General features: G+C 35.9%; 1 protein-coding gene across 43 annotated transcripts in view; it reads right to left on the bottom strand.

The window, feature by feature from the left end:
• The window catches only part of NAV3 (neuron navigator 3), a 555,833-nt gene that overhangs the window by 29,717 nt on the left and 505,155 nt on the right, over positions 1–20,961 (bottom strand). For all 43 annotated transcript variants that reach the window (XM_080604524.1, XM_080604504.1, XM_080604505.1 and 40 more), the window contains 4 exons: positions 19,534–19,722; positions 16,853–16,905; positions 11,089–11,112; positions 8,664–8,741 (listed from right to left, as the gene is read on the bottom strand). In XM_080604524.1, coding sequence (XP_080460650.1) covers positions 8,664–8,741; positions 11,089–11,112; positions 16,853–16,905; positions 19,534–19,722 — 344 coding nt within the window. The remainder of the gene's footprint in view (positions 1–8,663; positions 8,742–11,088; positions 11,113–16,852; positions 16,906–19,533; positions 19,723–20,961) is intronic.

The raw sequence follows: 20,961 nt of genomic DNA, 5'->3' as shown, positions 1-20,961 counted from the left end.
GGAGTTTACTAATATATTGACCAGAAGAAGACTGCTCCCAAACAGAAGCCCAGGAGTGATTATTTTCAATTACTGAACACTTCAACAGAGGAATTCAGGTACTCTATCTTAAAATATAAGTTTTCGGCTCCCAAATAAAACACTCCAAAGTAATCCTAAGAATAAAACAAGAAAACATCACAGTTCTTATTATAAAAGGTCATTGCTTGGTCTATTTGTCTTATATTGATTATACATATGTGTGTGTGTGTGTAGAAAAATAACATAAAGCGTATATAAAATATAAATATATTTATACATATACATGTAAATATAAAAGACAATCTTGAGAAATCTAACATCTTTCCCACCTTGCTCTGTATATTGTTCCTCAAATAAAAAATGATTACCATATCTACAACAGTGTCTCATTTCTGCATCTCCACTTTCAGAGCTGTTATGCTGGTATGTGGGTTTTGTGTTTTAAAAATAATTTTTGATTGCAATAAAGATTTCAGTATCTTACTCCTTATTACAAGGAGTTTACATCGTGTAAAGGATATTATTGACAAATAATGCATTTAGCTACTTATGGGTAGAGTGGTCAAACTACCTGCTTTCTGCAGCTGCAGGTATGCCTTAGGGATAACTCTTTCGTTAAAGGATATGTACCCTAGGGACTAACTTCTGATAAACATGAGGCTAGATACACATGCAATTTCCTAGGGATTACCTTGTAATTGTTTAAATTCCTGTTTTAACATACATAGTTTTGGCTGTATACTTGAAGTTATAATTTTAACAAAATGAACTTGGCATATGTGTCAAATACAAGTCTGAAATCTGTCAGTCAATATGTTATTCTAGCTAGCTTGAAAACTACAGCCTTCAGCTATTACTCTGAGAAGATAAAAGTCACTAGCTTTTAAACTTACATTTTACTTGAAAAATCAGTTGCGTATTGAAAAAGATCCAGACTAATTCATGGTGTTTTAATTCTGAAGTTGATGATCAATGTCCCAGAGCCCAGTTAGAGACATGGTAGATGTACTATCACAGAACTACAGCCAAATGTCCCTTTTTTACATGTGTTTAACAGGAAACTAACTAATGGAGCTCTCTTTTCACTGCCTCATAAAAAAAATCTGTGGCTCAGTGGAAGGCTCAGAGGTCTGCTTTACCAACAGTGGGTACTGATGGCTTGAAATGAGGAATCATTTGCTTAATTATGCATTGCTTTTTCTGATTTCTCACAATTATATTGTGACAACTGCAGTTCTTTGGTACATAACTATGGATATTTGTGCAAAGTAATTTCCTGCTCTATAGCTACTACTTTAGCTTATGCTGTACATGGATAAACCACAAGGAACTTATAAGAAAAATTAATAAAAAGCATCATTGAGAATGTCAGCAAAGGTCACTGAAACTATCAAGTTGTTGTCTGATAGTCTTTAGAGAAAGATAGCCATGTTAGAATTATGAATTCTTAGTAAAATTCAGCCAGTGAATATATAACCTTGACTATAGTATCTTGGAGTAGCACACCCTGAGTTTTGCATCCTAAATGTAGTTGGATCAAGATGATAATGGATCTTTCCTAAGTCCTTTGATATAAAGACTATTGGGTCTTCATTTGCTAGTAATAAAGAAGCATAATTCAAAGGCCCACTGACTGAAAACTACTCAAGAAAAAAGTTCAAGCACTTTGTTCATTACTTTAAATGTTTATTACAAAATAATATGGTTCTATGAAATACAAGGTATTAATTTTGCATTCAGAGCAATAAGCTGTGCTACTTTTCCCCATACTAGCAATTATTTATTCATTCAGCAGAGAACCCCCATTTGTTGAATTTTTATGCATATTTGTCCCAAAAGACATACCATGTAACAAAAGAATAAATGTTCATTTGAAAAAACAAACAAACAAACAAAACAGCAAAAACCCTACCAAACATAAACAAAAAACACACACTGTATATTTATATAGGAGTGTGGATATTGTAAAACATATATATGTATATATGCCCATTTAAGATATGACTGCATATAAACAGTGAAATGCAAAGTAACCCAGAAATGAAAACAATTGAAACATATAGAAAGAAGTAACTTTGACTTTAAAAATGGAAATGAGAAATTAAATATTCAAATTAGTTACTTATTTTACTTTTATTAAATTGGTATTTTTTTGATTGAATTAGTAATCCTCTGAATCAGAGCGTTGTTAACTTTATCAAAAACATCCATTCTTTCATTCTAGCAAAAAATATTTAGAAGGTTTTTTTTTTCTTCTTTTTTTTTTTTTTCCTAAATTACTGTCAATCTCTCACAACTCAGAAGTCTCTCTGTGTTAGATATGGCAGTTGCATTCATGGAATACATAATTTGAATACCATGTAATATAGCATTCAGACCCATTGCTAAAGATAAACTTACATTTTCATAATTGAATGTAGCATTTGTACTAGGAGATATACTAGGGTTAGTTATGTAACTAGGCACTACTGGAAGTATATCTGCAGCAAAATGTATCCGTCTTTAATATTGTATACATCTCAGACAAATAGATGATTACAGCTCTTAATCTCCAGGTCCATCATATGTGGATTAATTTTGACTTCTATTAACTTATGAGATTCCCATTGGAAGCAGTCGAAGAAATAAATCTCAAGGAATGACTTCAGTGTGAAGATGACAGATTTGATTTAGAACATTTCCTAAATCTGTAATACCTCAATTCTTAGATTTACAGCCTGTCTTGAACATTCTACTGACGTATCTGAAGACTCTTTACTGATGCACTTTGCCATTTCACTTGCTGCATCCAGGTCTATAAAACAAAGATAAATAAATAAATGTCCTCCCACCTGACACGGCTGAAGGAAAGAAGGTGTCAGAGGCCAGGAGGGGTCTGGCTGACTGCAAGAAGTGACTGTACATCTGCTGACCTTTTCTGTTCGCCGGCTGCTATTATCTTCTTGTTTGGCTGCAGGATAGTGGTTCAGGGCTGGCCAAACAAGAGCATTAGCCAGAGAACTCTCTCTGCTTTCCAGTGGCATCCTGGGTCTACTACAATTCACAAGCATGCACCCTTCAGCTTCATACAGTACAAAGCACTGATCAAAGGCCCTCCAAACAGGCTGAGTTCAGGCTGCTCACTGGAATTTGAGCCCTTGTCAATCATGTAGGAAGTCTGCTGGTTGGACATTTTCGGCACTGAAAACAGCCCTTTCTTAATTAGTATTGAGATTTACCCTTCAGCAACATCAACACAGGCACCAGGGAAAAAGCCAGAATCTCCAAAAAAACAAAAAAAAAGTAAATTACGCATCCAAAAAACAGCTGGGACCTGCATGGATTTAATCATATGCAGGCAAAACACTTTGGGGTTAATCAAATGAAATAAACTGCTGAAATCAAGCAGAGTACTTGAGTCCAGCCAACAATGCCTGAATAATTAATGTATCCAAGCAAGAAAAGTCTCAGCAGAGGTTTCCAAATGCTTAAGAAATGCCATAAATTCCATTTGTCAGGTTTTGATATAAAATAATACATCGAGGAAAGGCTTGACCAAACAGGTCAGATTTCATTCTGATGGTCTTTTAATGACACTTGTACTACAAAATGTCTTTTGTGGCAAAGCAAGGAAAGAAAAACACAAATAGTGTGATGAAATAGATGCTTTTTTTTTTTTTTCAATTGCATACAATACTTTTGCTTAGTTCTAAAAAGGGAAATGGTAATAACAAATTCAAGCTGGAGATGAACTCTGAGGTAACACACCTTCTTGCTATTAATATTATTAATATTATTAATAGTTTCCTTCTACAGACCACGGTGGGGAAAAAAATGTTGCCTATTTTCAGACAGTGAAAGTACACAAATCTGGGGGGGGGGTGGGACTAAGGCTGAGATGATTGCATTTATATCAAAGGCATCAGAAATGACTGAGTAACTTTTTGTTCAGTAACTAACTTTTTGTTCAGCAAAGACACTGCAGAAGATACCTTGCTCTTTGCCAGAGGTGGATGTAGCTACATAAAAGAGAGAAAGCAAGTAAATTTTTTTTCAGAAGAATTACTGTTCATTCAGGTTTTAGCCTGCTGAAACGCAAACATCTCAAAATGAAGATTGCAACAGTATTATCCGTTGAGAGGGTTGAGAGAGTAAAACATGTTTTTGATTTCTTCTCTGAGAAAAAATATCAAGTTTTTTTTTTTTTTTATAAAAAAAATTAGGACTATTCCTCTTTCAAAAGCCAGGAGTTCGTGAAGTATGCCTGTTAGATTAGGAGATAAATGATACGCTAGTAAACCAGATCTATTTTATAGACAAAATTGCTAAGACAGAATGAGCTCATGAAAATTAAAAGCCCACCTGGGTTTTTCATGTTTGTCATATTATATCAGATATTTGTTAGTTACTTTCATAATTTTTATGAAAAGTATATAATCACTTGCTTTGAAATATCAATTTTGTAATTAGACTGAATTTCATAGGGCATATCACAATTAAAAGGTTGTATATACACTCTGTTTTCAAGCTGGATTTTATTCATGATGTTTTATTGACACTTCATAGGATTTACTTACATAAAGTGCTCAAAGGACTGACAGAATTAGTACTAACAAATGTTTAAAGAGTCTCCTTCAATCCTTTGGACTTACATGAAAATGTTCTTTATAATGCTTTACATCTTCTGTACCAGAAGTAGCAGGGAAAGAACTCAGAACTAGGCTTATTGTGTAAAGCTTTTAAATTTTTGCTTTTGTAAAGGATGTATCTCATGAGTACATCCCCAAAATATTTACATACGATAACTAGCAATATCTACTTTTCTTTAAAGAATGTTTTCATTGTGAAGGTTCTTAAATCCCTTGTTCATGCATGGACAAATTGAAGCCTTGAAGGTTCATGCTCCTGAGAAGTTTAATTTTGAGTGCATTTCACATGTTGAGGATTCGGAAGAAGGAGAGATTTCTCCGCTACTGTTTAAAAACCCCATGTGCTAAAAGGATCAGCTTTAGAGTTGCTTATAGGTTCAGAATTTAAGGACTGTCTCCATTGAAATGGATTAGAAGGTGGATGACATATTCAAAAGAACAGGACTAAGTTAATTTTTATGCAACATATGGCATGCATGCATGTACATATATGCACACAAGTACATTCAGGTTTACAAATGTGGTACTTCTGGATAGGTAAAAACAGATGCATATGCATACAGTTTTTCTAAGTGTCCTGTTGAAAATGTTACCTTTTCATTTAGATCGGTAGAAAAGCTAGGGGTTTAATCCTCTTACATGTTGGGAAGTCCAGAGGCAGTACATTGGACCACATCCCCACCCAATACAACAGATTGAGCCCATCTTATTTCTTACATGTGCAGCAGAATTAGTTTGGAAAAACAACAGCAACAAAATCCAAAATGTATCTATGTTTCTAGCTTGACTAAGTTTCTCTGAAATGGTATTGTTATTAGAAACCACAGTGTTTACTCCACACAAAGGAATACTGGCCAGAGACATATGCAATCACTTCTAACTGCTACCAGCGAGACTGGACACAAGTGGGCAAAATGAACTGAACAATGGCCTTAGTGGCTCAGCTGCACAGGGGAACATCCTCTTACCCTGTTGCACTTGTTGCTGTATTAAAAGCTATAGCATTGGTGGAGAAGGACAGATCCTAAACATCTGACATCTAAACATCATCTTTCAACTTCAACACAATGGCAACAAAGAATCTGCTGGTGCTTTCTGTTCAGAACTATAGGAAGGAGAGAAGCGCAATCTGCTTTCAGCCCACACAGTGGAATGAGGCATGGTACCAAGAGCCCTGAGTTACCACCAGCAGAGGGGCTCCCAGACCAGCCCTAGTAGAGGCACCTGAGCACAGGACCCCCACAGCCATCTTCCCCATGATCCCCAACGCAAGGCAGAGCTGCTGCAGCCCTGTGTTCTTGGTGGAAAGAAAAATACCCTGTGGAGAGCAAGAGGTTTGCTAGTGACTACACAAGACGTTGGCTAGGCTCTTCTGATTGTTCAGCATTGGCTTTAGTTTGTTGATCTCAGGATGGGCAAGTGAAGAATTGCCTTGCCTGGCAAAGATGATCGATGTGATTGATGTTTTACTTCTAAAATACACAAGAGAAAGAACCCCACACCCAGGATATACATGCTGGCTATAAATTCCCAAATGAATAACCCAGCTCCAAATCTTTCTTTTTTTTTTTTTTTTAAATTTATGAACACTGCAGGATTCCAGTATTGTCTGCTTCACTGATTTATCCTCAGAACTCAGAAAAGACTGGAAATCCATGGTGCTCCAGACATACAAATGTCCTTTGCAGCCACCTGACCACAGCAGAAAGGGCTAAGATAGCTCTTCTTCACTTTCATGTGTGGCAGTCCAAAGGGAACAAGCAGCTTTCACACAACTAGAAATTATTTTCCCATGGCATGAACACAGTGCTACACAGACTGAAATAATTGCTTGAAAATAATGGCAGTATTTATAGAGCTAAATACTCAGTACACCTACATTATGAAGAAAGACGCTCTACAGGTTGCCCAAGACATCAGGGACCTGCTTTCTTGAAATGCATAATGATGCTTTCTTGCAACTGCATCTCTGCTTTCCTTGGGAATTATAACTGTAGTTATATCCTGAATCACATTTAAAAATCGCTGTACAACAGTTGATCAGTTACTGGCTGGTAACTTCATCTGAAGCCATAGCAACCAAGCAGGATTGTAGATCACATTCCCTATCTGGCATTATTTTCTGATATGTTCAATAACTCATATTACTAGTGTATGACAATTGGAAGGAACACCAGGGAGCTCTTGGTGAAATAGCCCAGTTTTCATGAGTTATATATCAGCACAGTTATTGTAGCATGTGAATTCTATATACAATTGTGTATTGTTTTTCTTTTTACATCTATCTGTATTTTTCAGGGTTAATCTTTGTGAAACGTAACTATAATGAATTCTATCAAAATTTTCAATTCATGCCCTTTTGTTGGTTGTGTCTCCTTGTTTTGTTTTGTTTTTTTTTTTAAAAAAAACTTGATTCTGAGGAAGGACTGAAACTGAATGGGACAGAACTACAGAATTATTGTCACATCCAAAGTGACAAAGTGACAAAATTATTCCTTGCTGTTACAGGTAGGATCAATGCATTTGTGTAGCCATGCACCCATGCACCCATTCTTATGCTTCTTGCTTTGTTTTGACAAAGTTTATGTTTATACAAATCATTGACAACTTTTGAAAAGTAAAGATAAAATATTAAACTGAGAATTTAAGGAAGTCTAGTAATTTACAGTTCAAAGGTTAACCAACGTTCAAGTCTGTGGACACACTAGATGTGACACAAACTGCAGTTTATCTTGGTGTAATTGTCCAAGTGGAGTTTATGAAAGCTACATGTCCCAGATTCATGTAGCAGCATAAACCAAAAAATACTAATGGCACTTCTTTAATATTTTAACAAGGTCTAATCCATAAGTTGTAACATGCTTTACAAAGCAGGTAAGAATCATTGCTCTATTTTATTTTAGATTGGTAATTACATTTCTAAATCATCACTGAGGTTCTTCCAGTCTGTTTTGTTGCTAGAGCTTGAAAAACTCCCGAATACTATTATAACGTGTAGTTTCCTGCAATAACATGACTATATTCATTGTCCAATGCCTTCTTCTCTAGTTCTCCGTTCCTACTCTACAGGCACAGACAAATTTGCTGCTATCCAGAGTGTGTCTTAATAAGTTATATATAATTTTCTACATTCATCAATATCAAAATGAAACCTTGCATGTTCATATCTGAGAGCAGAAATTTCATCGTAGTGGAAATCAAATCAATTAATCTTTAAGACACTGAAGAAAAGAAAATTCACACTGAGATTTTCTTTTAGTATTTAGCCTCTTTTTCAATAAAATTGAATAAAGCATTTGTTAGAATTTCCTGAATTCTTTACTTTTTTTTTTGTTTGTTTTTGTTGAATACAGTACAGAAAACTTGTACAAAACTGCATCACCTTTACGGAAACTGATACAGCTAGATTTTTGATGCTTGTAACATTTCATACGCCAGGAAAAAGTTGCTTTTCAACTTAAAAAATGCAGTAGCATACTGGCTGTAGCAGTTTAATACCCACAAAACTGACAGAATTTTTACTGTGACTCAAGATCTGTAATAAGCTTTAGAGTCTTGATAGTTTGGATGACATGTAATGGAACAGAGTACTTCACCATTAGTGTTACATCACAGCGTTAAATTTCTCTCTGATCCACAGTGAGTGCATCTCTATACCTTTCAAAAGGATTTTAAATGACCCAAATAAAAAGGTTTGGTGCTTCCGTCACTAAGCATGAGTCTGCCACTTTTTTACTTGTAAGGAATAAAGTGAAAATTGCCAGACACCAATTATCACACTTAAAATTCCTCCTTAGGGGACAGGTAATAACAACAGAAAAAAAAAATACAATCATTGATCTTTTCAGAACATCATTTTCTATTTCCATTGTGTATATATTGAACTAAATAATTAATTTCAAAAACACCAAGATAAATAAATACAAGTCTGCCAGCTCACATCTTGGTATAAGAATTGAATAAGAGTAATTAACCCATCTGATAATATTTTTCATCAAAAGCAAAAATACTTACATTTGCTGAAAGTTGAGATGTAAGTGTAGCAACTTTTTCTTGTGATGCAACCAGCTCTCTCCGTAGTTTCTGAATTTGCTAGAGAAAAAAATGCTGCTGTCAGTATTTCAGGAATTTCCTGTCATTGTATTTTTTGTATTGCTAATATGTGATCATTAAACATGTGAAACAACACCTTAGTTTCACATATTTTAATCACAAAACTTAAAAAAATACAAATTAATAAAAGGAATGATCTAATTCTGCTCCAGCTGTTTTCTTAACCAGTATACCAGCTAGTATCCCAGTTAAAGGAGCACATGTGGCATATTACATCATACACATCATGTATGTGGCACATACATCAGTACTTTACATGTACAGTTGCTTACACATGCAAATGTCACTTTTTTATTTTTTTTACCAAATCCTGTGGGTTCCAAACATATTCTTAGTGCAACCAGTAACAGCAGTATTGGCTGAGGCCTGAAATTGTGAAATATGAAGGAATTTGCAAGAAGTTCACCTTGTCTGACTGTAGACGTGATGCAATGACATATGTTAAATGTCTGCATTAGATGCAGAAGCTACTGAAGCTACTTTTGCAGTAGCAAAAGCTACTCCTCCACTGCCTGGCATGAAGATGGCTTCAATGGCAACCTCAGACAGATTTTTACTTCACGGATCTCTAAAGCTATATGGGGTACAGTAATATTTCTCTAACACAATAGTTTCCAAATTACATTTGATTCAAACATGTACCTTCTTTAAAACTTATGTGTCTGGTTTTTGTTTTGTTTTTGTTTTGTTTTGTTTTTCCAAAAACTCTCTGGCCAACTTAAAAAAAGATATAAATAGATTTAGATGTGTATGATGACATAAAAATAAACTAAATCCAAAGTTCCTGTATCCTTTTATGAAAAAGAGAATCCTTAAGAAAAACATTTGTTTGCATTTCAGCCAGGGTAGATATGAAGCGTGAAACTAGCACATCATTTTAAGTGAATTTAACCCTTCTTGAGATCTTACTGGGACTCCAGGCATTGCACTGAACTTAAGTACAGTATAGAGTTTCACTTTGTACCCCTTTCATACTCAGACATAAAAGGAAGTACTGCCGACTAGTGAAGTAAAATGTCTAAAGCCAGCCTAACAAAGGGAGCACATGGCATTCTCATACTAATACCTCCACTAATAAGGACTATTTCAGTATTTTAACTTCATGATTCCTGTGAAAATCAACAGGGAATACTGCATACACTTTAAAACTGAACAAGTTCTTGTACATCTGTGATACAAATACGCCTATGTCATTTGCACTGTCTCAAAGTAAATGAGACATATTTGAGCTGTTCTCTATCCTGGTCTGCCCCTTTTCTTTTTCCAAGATTTCTTTTGGTTTTCAATAGCAATTATTTGAGCTGCCTCCTTAGGCTACACTTTCATCACAGCCCTCCAAGTATACAAAGTCAGTTCTCAGAAGTGCTCTTCAGCATCTCCTGCAAGAGCATTCACAGGGCACATCTAGATACCAAAAAACCTCCCCATGTAGGAGAATATAAAAAAGAAATGTTTCATGTGTTGTTTCTTTATGAAGGGAAATGAATCAAGGAATTGTTATTTACACTACTGAACTCTGACACACCTTTTTAGCTCATTTGTTTTAACTTTCAGAGAAAGCAGCTTAGAAAAGTTCAGGAAAAAATATATTGAAATATACTGCTGTAAGTAAGGAAGAATATGTTTGCTCAACCTTCTTAAGGTAACTTTTGGTTGACTTTTTGTGTGATCAGAATAGTAAAAATAAGAGCAGAACAGTGCAGAAGTTTGAAAGAATACAGCTCTGTAAAGTAGAAGTGCACCACTTGGTGCTGCATTTTATTGCTTCTAATCCTTGGTGCCCTTTTAATACAACCAGTACTTCATTTTGAGTAAGGCTGTAATTGTATCCAGCTGCTGACCCACTCTTGTCACCCATTCTTATACGCTGTGAGCTGTTTTCCATGTCAGATTTGATTTATATCTGAAATCAATCTGTGTTTCTCTGAAATACATCGAAGCGGTCAGTTTCAGAAATTTAATATAAAGCAAAATGTAAGTGATAGAAGTTCAAAGTGAACCTTCTAAGTATTTTTCTCCTGAAAGGCAGCACATTACCTTGAACTGCTTAGTCCCTTAGATCCAGTACAGAGTTGATTTAAGTCTGAGATCGGACATATTACAACTTCTTCCACTCAGCAGCCCAATCCTCATTGATTCTTTTCACCTTTCCAGAACCTCAGCCAGAAAGTATCCTTCAGCACAACACTAAGAAAACATCTAGTGCAGCTGCTACATGGGATGTCCTTTCACCAGTACCTCAGAATTTTAGCCGTATCAGATACACAGTAAACTTCTAAGTAACATCACACAAATACACAACTATAAAAATGAAGAAAATTCTTACCTCTGAATGTGCCTTTTCTTCTGCCTGCAAGAAAACAAAGAAGATATGACTTAGAAATAATGTGCAACATAATTGAGGTAATAGAAAATGAATGCCAGCAACTATGAAGTGAAATGAATAGCTTCACAGATCTGTTACATTTAAGGAAGGTATGCAGTAAAAACAATAAATGGAATTCCTTTCAACTTACTTGGAGAGGCTCCAGCTGAAAACCCGAAGAGTTTGCCAGCATACTGACAGGACGAAACAGTGGATAAAGCAGGAACAGTAACAGAACTACAAAACTACATTTCTAAGATAGGAAAGAATATTTGCTATGCTGTCACTCATGTACCTTAGTCTGTACAAGTGAACTTTTATACCATAATGGTTATTACGGCTCCTGCAACTATATTTGCTTAACTGTATACCGAACAATAATCCTAACTGACTAATCCCTGCTAAGAGAAGTTGGCAGCATACCAGTAAAACATATACAGAGGAAGGTGGGGGGAGAGGGCTACTTGAACTTTCAAGTAACGTATTCCAGAGTACTGACCAAAATATTAAGATCTCTCAGGGCTAGTTAAAGTTTTAGCTTAAATTTGTTAATAATATTTTATAACTGTAGATATTTTCCTCTTTGTTATGTAACGTGTCGTATAATGATGCTAAGCTTCTTATTTACTCAGCAGACTTTTTCAACAAGTGAAGAAACAAAATCATTACAAAGCATACCTTTGAAAGTCTGCTAAGATAAAAGTCATTTAATTTGTTAGCAGAGGAGTAGTCTAACTTAGGAGGCATTTGGCAGACAGAAAAAAATCTTGCTTTAGTGGAATTCTAGTGGAAAGGAAAGATGTGGCATGAGAGGAAACCATTTGGTAACGTACAATAAGAATCAGTAAGTGTACTGAAGATCAATGCACCCCATGATCTGAGGTGGCTCAAGTTCAGAGAAACAGTCTGACATTGTCTGGAAGATTAGTAATCAATGTAAGAAAAACATATGTAAAAGAATTAGATGTAAATAATGCTAGAAAGAATAAAAAAAAATAAAAAAATAAAAATGATGAGTTCCTCAGAAAATTCCCATGTTAGGCAGTATCTGTGTTATTACAAATGAAAATAACTATTTCGGGGTTTGTTTTTGAGCCTGTGTTAAGCACAATGTCCGTGTTGTTAGAATTTTAATAACTGATTACAGAAATATTTTCTTTCTTAACCTGATGCAGGGGAAGAAGACTTTCAGAAAATGCCTCTTTCGATAAATGTTTCTGTTAATAAAAGACTGAGATGCTGTGATATTTCCCCGTGCAACACTTAGCTGAAGCTACTCTAACATCTACAATCACTACATGGGAACAATTTAGAATGGTGATTATTTGCCAGCACTGAAGTGACACACATACTGACATTAGCTTTCTAATTTATGTTCACAGAAATGGGATCTGCCTACAGAAAATTTTGAAAATCTATTCTCATTACTGTTACTTCAAACATGTACTATATGAAAAGTCATCACAGGATCAAGAAAGACTATGCATCCTTATGAATTCTACTGTGCCAAGAAAAGCAAAAAGTAAAATAAAATAAAATAAAATAAAATAAAAAAGACTTGGTCTTCTCTTACTGAAACTGCCACATGGAGACCTCGTCCTTCATCCTCAGACCACTGTGGCCCCACTGGTGAAGGAAATGCTGCATGTTTTTAGCAGATGGCTTCCTCAGCATACAGGGAAGTGTTGTCTCTCTCCCCAGAGGTCAAAGAGAGAGCTGCCACAAGACATCATTTGTGGACAGTGGAAGAAGTAAATAAAAGAGAAAGAAGAGGTTTCTGGGTGTATTTTCAACTTAAAAAATAAAATCTGAAAACCAAATACAAATGAGAAGTTTTCAGTTAAGAGTTCATGCTGACACCATTGTAATCCAGCACTTAGTCATTGGCTCACAACTTCAGAAGTTTGCTCTAAAAGGAAATCATGTTCTTTTCCTCCCTTTACTTCTCTATCACATCTAAGCATCCAATCCTTGCAATATATTTTTCTCTTTTTGAAGTCTTACAATATTAGCATACAGATGACATGTCCTTACACATCTCCTTTGAGCTTGGTTTAGCACAGCTAATGAATTCTGGCGATTCTAAGCGTAGCTAATGCTGAAAAGCCAGTGCAAGAAATAGAGCAATTAACTAAAGATATGCAAATTGCAGTGTCTCACCTACTGAGCAGGAGGAGATTAAAATTGGAGACAACCTATCATAATTTACACTACCACACAGCTTTTTCAACTTCTTGGAGAGCTAGATGGCTGCAAAAATAGGATCAGTATTTCAATCCTGGAGTCTACTATGTCCACTTACATAGCATACTTTTCTGTGAAATTAAATGTATGTCTCTGTATGTGTATATCTCTACTAGCTAGATTCCTAGTCTATTCAAGTACGTTTGGAAAACCCAAATGCAAACCCAAAAAGAAAGCCAGTACACTCAGAAAATACTAGTGAATGCCGAAGATCTGTCTCATCGGACTTATTCATTGCAATAGCAGCAAATCATGAAGTGTCTTTTCTGAATCTCATATCCTAATTCTCAAAGAATCAATCTTCTGAGAGTAATTTTAAGCTTTTCAGCCATCCTCTGATAATAATATGTAAAGATCTTGATCTTTATTTTGTACTTTGTCTGAAACCCTCCAGTGATTAGACTGCAGAAAAACACTAGCATCAAGGCTTAAGGCAATGGTTGAGAAATCTGACAAATGTTTTTGATTGAGACATTTGTGGAAAGGCAGCTACTTTGGAGTTCCTGCTGAGTGATATTGGCCTGTGTAAGGAAAGTAAAACACCCAGCTCTTGTATTCCTCCTTGAATCTAGTAATAGCTGAAAGTGGACACGTGTATGGCTACATGTGCCGTAACGCTGTGAAGCTACCCCTTACTGGAGGCAACGGGACACTGCACAGCATCACTGAAAAATGAAGTATTTCTCTTATACTTTCTGATGATTTGATACTGATTGACTACTTTTCATCTTTCTGCTCCACTTGTGCCTCGTCTCCTGAATAATTGCTGAAAAGTTTAAACATTTTTTCACAGGATCAGAGGGATCAAGCAGGAGAAATTCTGATCAAAAATCATCCCTAGAGAATCAACCTTAGTCATTTTATCATATTAATTCTTTCCTTGCCCTTTAAAGATTTTTCTATAACTTTTATTATCCTGTCTGCATAATCCATAATTTTAGGTGGGAGGCTTAGCTACACTGTGAATTTACAGCCAGAAGTTTCAGAAGCTATTCCGCTGGCCTACAGCATGAAGTTGGATAAACAGTATAAAGTTTATTTTACAGGAAAAGTACAATTCTCTACTATCATGAGGATCATCTAATTCTACCCCCCCTGCCATGGGCAGGGACACCTTCTACTAGACCAGGTTGCTCAAAGCCCCATCCAGCCTGGCCTCGAACACCTCCAGGGATGGGGCATCCACAACTCTGGGCAACATGTTCCAGAGCCTCGCCACCCTCTAAGTAAAGAATTTCTTCCTTATGTCTAATCTAAACCTACCCTCTTAGTTTACAGTCATTCCCCCTTGTCCTATCACACATTGTGGAAGAAACCACAAGCAACCGTACTCCTCCCAGCAAAGAACTTGGGATGCTGACACCTTGCCATCCGCACTCTTCCCAGACTGAAGCCATTGATCCAGAGGAGCAGTGGAAGCGTGAGCAGGACATCAGAGCAAAGGGATAGATCCTAGACACTGCATGCATAACAATTTTAACTGTATTGTTCTTATTGAGGCGTTTCCCATATATAGCTATATTCCTAATTTTTTTTATCCTTCCTTTTTTTTTTTGTTAAAAAAATAAATCTGCATAACTCCTTCTCCTTCTCCTCCTTCTCCTTCTGCCCAAACTTAATTTATGCTAACAAAAAAATCTCAGCTTTCCCTGCCCTTTCCCTGTAACAGGATTTTGAGTGTGATGGGGCTTACACAAGCATGGACACACTTAAGCAAAGGATGACAAGGATTGCTGGACTCTGGCTAGAGCTGGAGTTAGATTTTGGTATAAGGTCAGGGTCATATCTCAGGTTTGCAGGGCTCTTCCACAAAGCATAAAGTCTGGTCTCCAAAAGGCCCATCAGGTGTGGCTGAGCTAACCAATGTCATTCACTGCGAACCTTTTGCATCTGTAGCTACATTTCCATAGGCACCCCTAACTCCCTGGCACTCCCTGCCGAAGAGTCCCTCCCCAGCTTTCCTTGTAGGACCCCTCTAGGTACTGGAAGGCCACTATAAGGTCTCCCTGGAGCCTCCTCTTCAGGATGAATCAGCCTCCAACGCCCCGCCCCCCCCCCCCCCCCCCCAACCTGTCTTACAGGAGAGGTGCTCCAGCCCTGATCTTCGTTTTTACCACCACCAGTATTTGATAACACTCTTCTTAAATTTAACAACAAAACTTGAATTATAATTTTGGAATTCCCCCATGGGAACTGTGCATAGTGTCTCATAGATAGGGAAATAGTAGTACATATTTTTCCACTACCAAAACATAAGTGAGAAGCTTTGCTTTGTGTGCTAGTCATACCTCATGTGCAGCCACTCTGTATGTACATTCTACCCTTAAAATAATTCAGGCCTCGTCTGGACTGGAGTTGTTTGCAACTTGCTGCTAAGGCCTAGGCAAAACTAATGCAAGTGTACTGATGTTTTAGACATGCCCTTGTATAGACATATTTATGATTAAACAGAAGTAGGAGAGGGACCATTGTGGTAGATGTTAGAGTACCCTATTTCCAGGCTAGCACAAGTTTAGCATAGAGATAGAGCTATCAGGTGTATAAGTGGTACAGTGGCATCAGCTTGCATGGGTTGGGTATTCCCAGGCAAGAACTGATTTTGGCCTGGGCAGAGATGGCAACTGACACTATTCAACACCTGAAAATATGGAGAGGAGAAAACTGTTTATGAATGCATGGTACAAAATAAGTAAGAAGGTTGCTCTCTCATGACAAAAGGGTAACTACAGCATGTAATTGTGGTTAGCAAACAGATTGTAAAGCAGCCGTAGTGCATTAGCAAGAGAATGGCCAAATGTGTTTAACTCATCCCATCTGGATTATTTCTTGTTAGCAGAACAACGGAAGCAAAAAATTGCACAGAAGATATTTAAAAAAAAAAAAAGAAACAATAAAAAAAAAGGAAAAAATAACTTCTGCTTGAGACAGGAGAATACAGTTGACAACTACTTAGTCAAATTACCTAATTAACTAAGGTTAATAATTTTAAAGACATTCTTCTCTTTAGAAATTATGCTGTCATTTTCAACAAAGATCAATAAACTTTTAACTGAAAATTTTATCTCCCTTATCCTGAAGCAATCTTGTGTTTTTAAAGAAATGCACCTCAAACAGCGACAAGACAAAAACACGATGTAAATTGTGCAATTAGAAAAATAGCTGAAAATGAGCAAAAGCACTCAACATTATTAACTACAATAGCATAAGGACCCCTTGAAGTGAAAGTCCTAGATTATTACCTTCTTTCTATCTTTCAAAATATACACTAGGCAATTTTAAGCAATTTTAAATCAATCACTTAAAAAGATGGAAATAACATTTTAAAATAGAATAACAATAATACCAAAGTTGAAAATAAATGTTCCTGCTTTATTGCAGTGCAACTTTAATCCTTATAAACCTTAAACTATTAAAAGTTTTATGAAAAAAATGAACAAGAACAGAGCCAGGCAGAACTTCTTTCTAAAACGTCAATACTCACCGTGGAGTAGAGAGAGGATGTGCTGGAGACAAGTGATAATGAGGACCCATGTACTTTAAAAAAAAAAAAAGGAAAATAACATGAAATATTGATGAAAGCATAAAACTTCTCCCATGTAGCTCAATAACTAAGCATCTTTTTAAAATGAGAAACAATTTTCCACAAAGAGCAGTTATTATGAGCTATCGGTATGGAAAAGCTATTGACATTTTTTCTTGCACTTGAAAAGATTGTTTATACAGAAAAAGCACATTCACGCATGCTAGGTAGGAGAGTGAGCCAGTGAGATTCAGCATTATTACCAGCAAACCAAACATCTTTTTTGTTGTTTTGACAACAAATCATCTGATAAATACAGTCTTTACAGAAAACAAAAATTGAGTTGTTTATGTACCTGTCCAAAGCTCAGCAAACTGCTTTTAGTAAAAGAATATGCTTAGCAAAATCGTTCACATTCCCTGGGATGAGCTCCAAGGATTTGCTCAGCTGGTTTCCCTCTTCAGCACAACACAGACCAGTGCATGCTGGCAATCGTAGTTTGTGTGAAGGGATACTGCAAAATGTGGTGACATACTTCCATTACTCATCTGTAGAGTCCGCCTCAAGAGCACTGAGTGAATATTGAAGGACTTCACCTTAAAAAGTTGTTCCTGGCCTCTCTGAAAATGTGGAGTGAAGACTAAACTAAGACCAAATTGCCCCTTCTGTTTCTTACAACACTCTATGGACAGACACAGTAACAGAGAACTTTAAATATGATTTATTTCATTACTTCTTCTCATTTTTGTTTCAAAAGAAACTTGTTTAATATTTGTACTCTGCCATTGTTTGACAAATATACTATTTTGTTTAAATAGCTCTCTGTCTGTCAAGGTGTCTGTATATCAAACTGGCAATACAAGAATACTTGGATTAGTTAAAAGACTTTAATTTTGTAACTGGGTAATTATTTACAAAGTTGTGGTCATCCCTGGAATCCTGTTGCTTGCAGTCTAGCCCAGGTTTTCAGTCTCTGTTTTTAAACTTTCAGCTAAGCTCCCGTTCTGCTTTTGTACTCAGTGGTTCTACCCATTACCAGACTTGTTTCACTAAAACTTTCCTAAGAACTAATATCTTAAATAAAATACATTTGGCCTTCCAACCACATAATTTCATGTTAATCTCTAGTGACCATGAAGTCCTGAAAACTGCTTACTATTGCTGCACTGACTTCCACTGACTGTGGTCTATCGCGGTTATCCACTCCAGCTGGATATGAGACATGACCAATGAAAAATCTTTCATCAAAGTCACTGATGACCCATAACTGAAATTCTAGATTTAACACCTCTTTTTATATGCATAAAATATTTCCCTTGTTTTCTCTATTACTCTTCCACTGTTTCCTTTGACAATTCACCTGTTCCTCAGCAAAGGGTCTGTAGTCACCTCTGTCCTTGAATTAGGTGATATGCTTTTGTGCAGCCAGCCATCCTCTCTGTGCTGACAACTCACAGCTTGATCTGTCCTGCACCCTACTGCTAATATTACATACCCAGATGTCTGCCTGACATATCATCTAAAATGAAGAAGAAAAAATTGAAAAGTAAAAGTGTTATTTGTCCGTTATTTCACCTACAACTCCTTTTTTCCTCTTTATCCCATAGCTATGAGCTTTGGAGGTAGAAGAAGATTTATTTTTATTTTTATTTTTATTTTTATTTTTATTTTTATTTTTATTTTTATTTTTATTTTTATTTTTATTTTTATTTTTATTTTTATTTTTATTTTTATTTTTATTTTTATTTTTAATTTGCTTGTTTTAAAGACCATTTATATTGTCATCACTTAGCAGTAAGCAAGATGGAAGAGACGATGTTCTCGAATGAATCTCCATTACATTTTACATTTTATTTTTTTTAAATTAAAGGATGTGAGAAATTAGTACTTAACAGAATCCTGCAAATGATCAGACTTAACAGAAATATTAGTCAGAAGAAAATGTTACCTTGTATTTAGTTAAGACTTGATAAATGCTCTGGGGTTAAACAAGAAAATAAACCAACAAACAACAAAATAACTACAATAACAAAACACAAAACAAATCCAAAAAATAATATTCAAATTCCAGGTGTTGTACATAGTATTAGAGAAACCAGAAAGACTAATAATCTGCATAAAGACAGCAGTTAGGTTAGATTAAATGGCAGAGTTTAGATGCAGAAATTCATTGTGTTTGCTGTAGAAGGCTGCAGTGAAGTAAGGAAATTAAATGGCCACAAAAGAAAATGGATGGTAAGTGACACTGGCTTAAAAAAAAAAAAAAAAGACTTTAAAAAAAAAAAAGCAGAAGTAGGACTAAGAAAGCATGGAATCACAGTAGTCAAGGTATGCTAAGACACTTCAAATTTTGATGCAAATGGAACAAAATAATTTTCCAAGAATAGCTTCCTTTCCCCCCCAGATTTCTGGGACACATCAGGTATAGTATGATGTACTCTGCATTGCATATTACTGTGGGAAATAACTATCTACCATGCTGTAGGGTAAGGAAGTACACTGTGAGTCTAGCTCAAGAGAATTCAAAGAAGTTTCACAAAATTATCTAAACTTTCATGTTGCAGTAGAAGTATTTGAACATTTTACTACACTTTGGAGGTTTTGGGGCCTATTCACTGATTCAAATAATAATTCAGTCTTACCTTCCTCCATGCTGTCCCTGAATGAACCTGAATGACTAATGGCTCGTGGTCTCTCTTCTAGGGATGTAGCACTGCCACACAGTTGGGAGTCATCATACAGATCAAAAGAAGTGTCTTGTGCAGGGATGCTGTTTGAACGCATCATACTCGGTCCAGGAAGGTTAAACTGAGACAGGTTGGTTGGGCTCACTGGAATACAAGGCTTTATTAATGAAGTACATTTCCATTAAATGAACTTTGGTTCAGCACCAAGTTGTAATGTAGGACGAGCATGGTTAAGTGGACTTTACATGGCTGAGAAAATGAAAGGCTTTTATTCCTATATCCAAAGCCACCACAAAAAGGTGAAAGAGATGATCTCCAAGGAGCTGGAGTTATATGATACTAATCCTGTAAAACATGTGGTAACAGTAATGCTGGTGTCTGAATAAACACTTGTTCGTTTTGACAGCCCAAGACAGAAAAATCAATGGGGGAGATTAGAAAGTTAAAAGTTAAAAAGGAATAAGAAGTTGTTAGTACTTTTTATAAGCAGCCATTTTAATAAATGAGCATTTGCATTTTAATTTTTATTATATGAATATGTTACCAACTACTGTAAAGACCAAAGCTTTATTGGCATAAGGAGGACATATCTGTCTTGATTTTCTGCAGCACCAATAGCCATATTAAGTTAAAATTCTTCACGGGCCAGCTGAATCTCATCATAATAAATAGGAATAGTCTGGTCACTCATAGTTCAAATCCAGAACAGTATTGATGAATTTACTTTAAGCTTTCACAAAGTCTGTTTGTCATAGGAAGGAAAGCCTGGTTATAGTTCACCTGGACTACAGCAACTAGAAGAAGCAGCTAATCATCTATGCAAATTCAACCCAAGTATTTGGACTTTTATTTTAGATCATTCAAGACGTGCCTGAAATTGTGCTGTGAGAGACAATTATTCCATGGAGCTATGATAATGGTGAGAAGGAAAGGATGATGACAAAATAAACAATAATTAAAAAAAAAAAAAAGAGAATCACTGCTTAAAGACAGCTGTGTCTACTGCAAGTATATGGAAAAAATCCAAAGCAGTGGCTTGCTTAGACAGCATCCAATTTCATTTTTAAAAGTGGCTTTGTTCAACTTCTTTTTCCCATATGTAATAAAGACCAGTGTTTGTATGGGTGATCAAATTGCTTTCAAGTGACTGTAACCTACAAATGCCATAAGCTGTGACAGAAGTTTGAATGCTTCAAAGGTTCCAGCAACTTCCACAGCAAGGACCTAAAACACAATAGCTCTTTGTGAACCTAGGTTTGTGTCCAGCGCTGTGCAAATAAATGGTTTTCTATTAAGCATTAAAGAAAATAATAAAATTATTAATAAAACTATATTTGGGTTGTGTTAACTTGAAGCAAGATCCAGAAGAACCAAATCTAAATC

The sequence above is a fragment of the Anser brachyrhynchus genome (assembly GCF_964034855.1).
Source record: "Anser brachyrhynchus genome assembly, chromosome: 1".
In the NCBI taxonomy this organism is placed as follows: domain Eukaryota; kingdom Metazoa; phylum Chordata; class Aves; order Anseriformes; family Anatidae; genus Anser; species Anser brachyrhynchus.
Note: the sequence above shows the minus strand (reverse complement) of the source record. Positions and strands in the feature narration are given on the sequence as shown.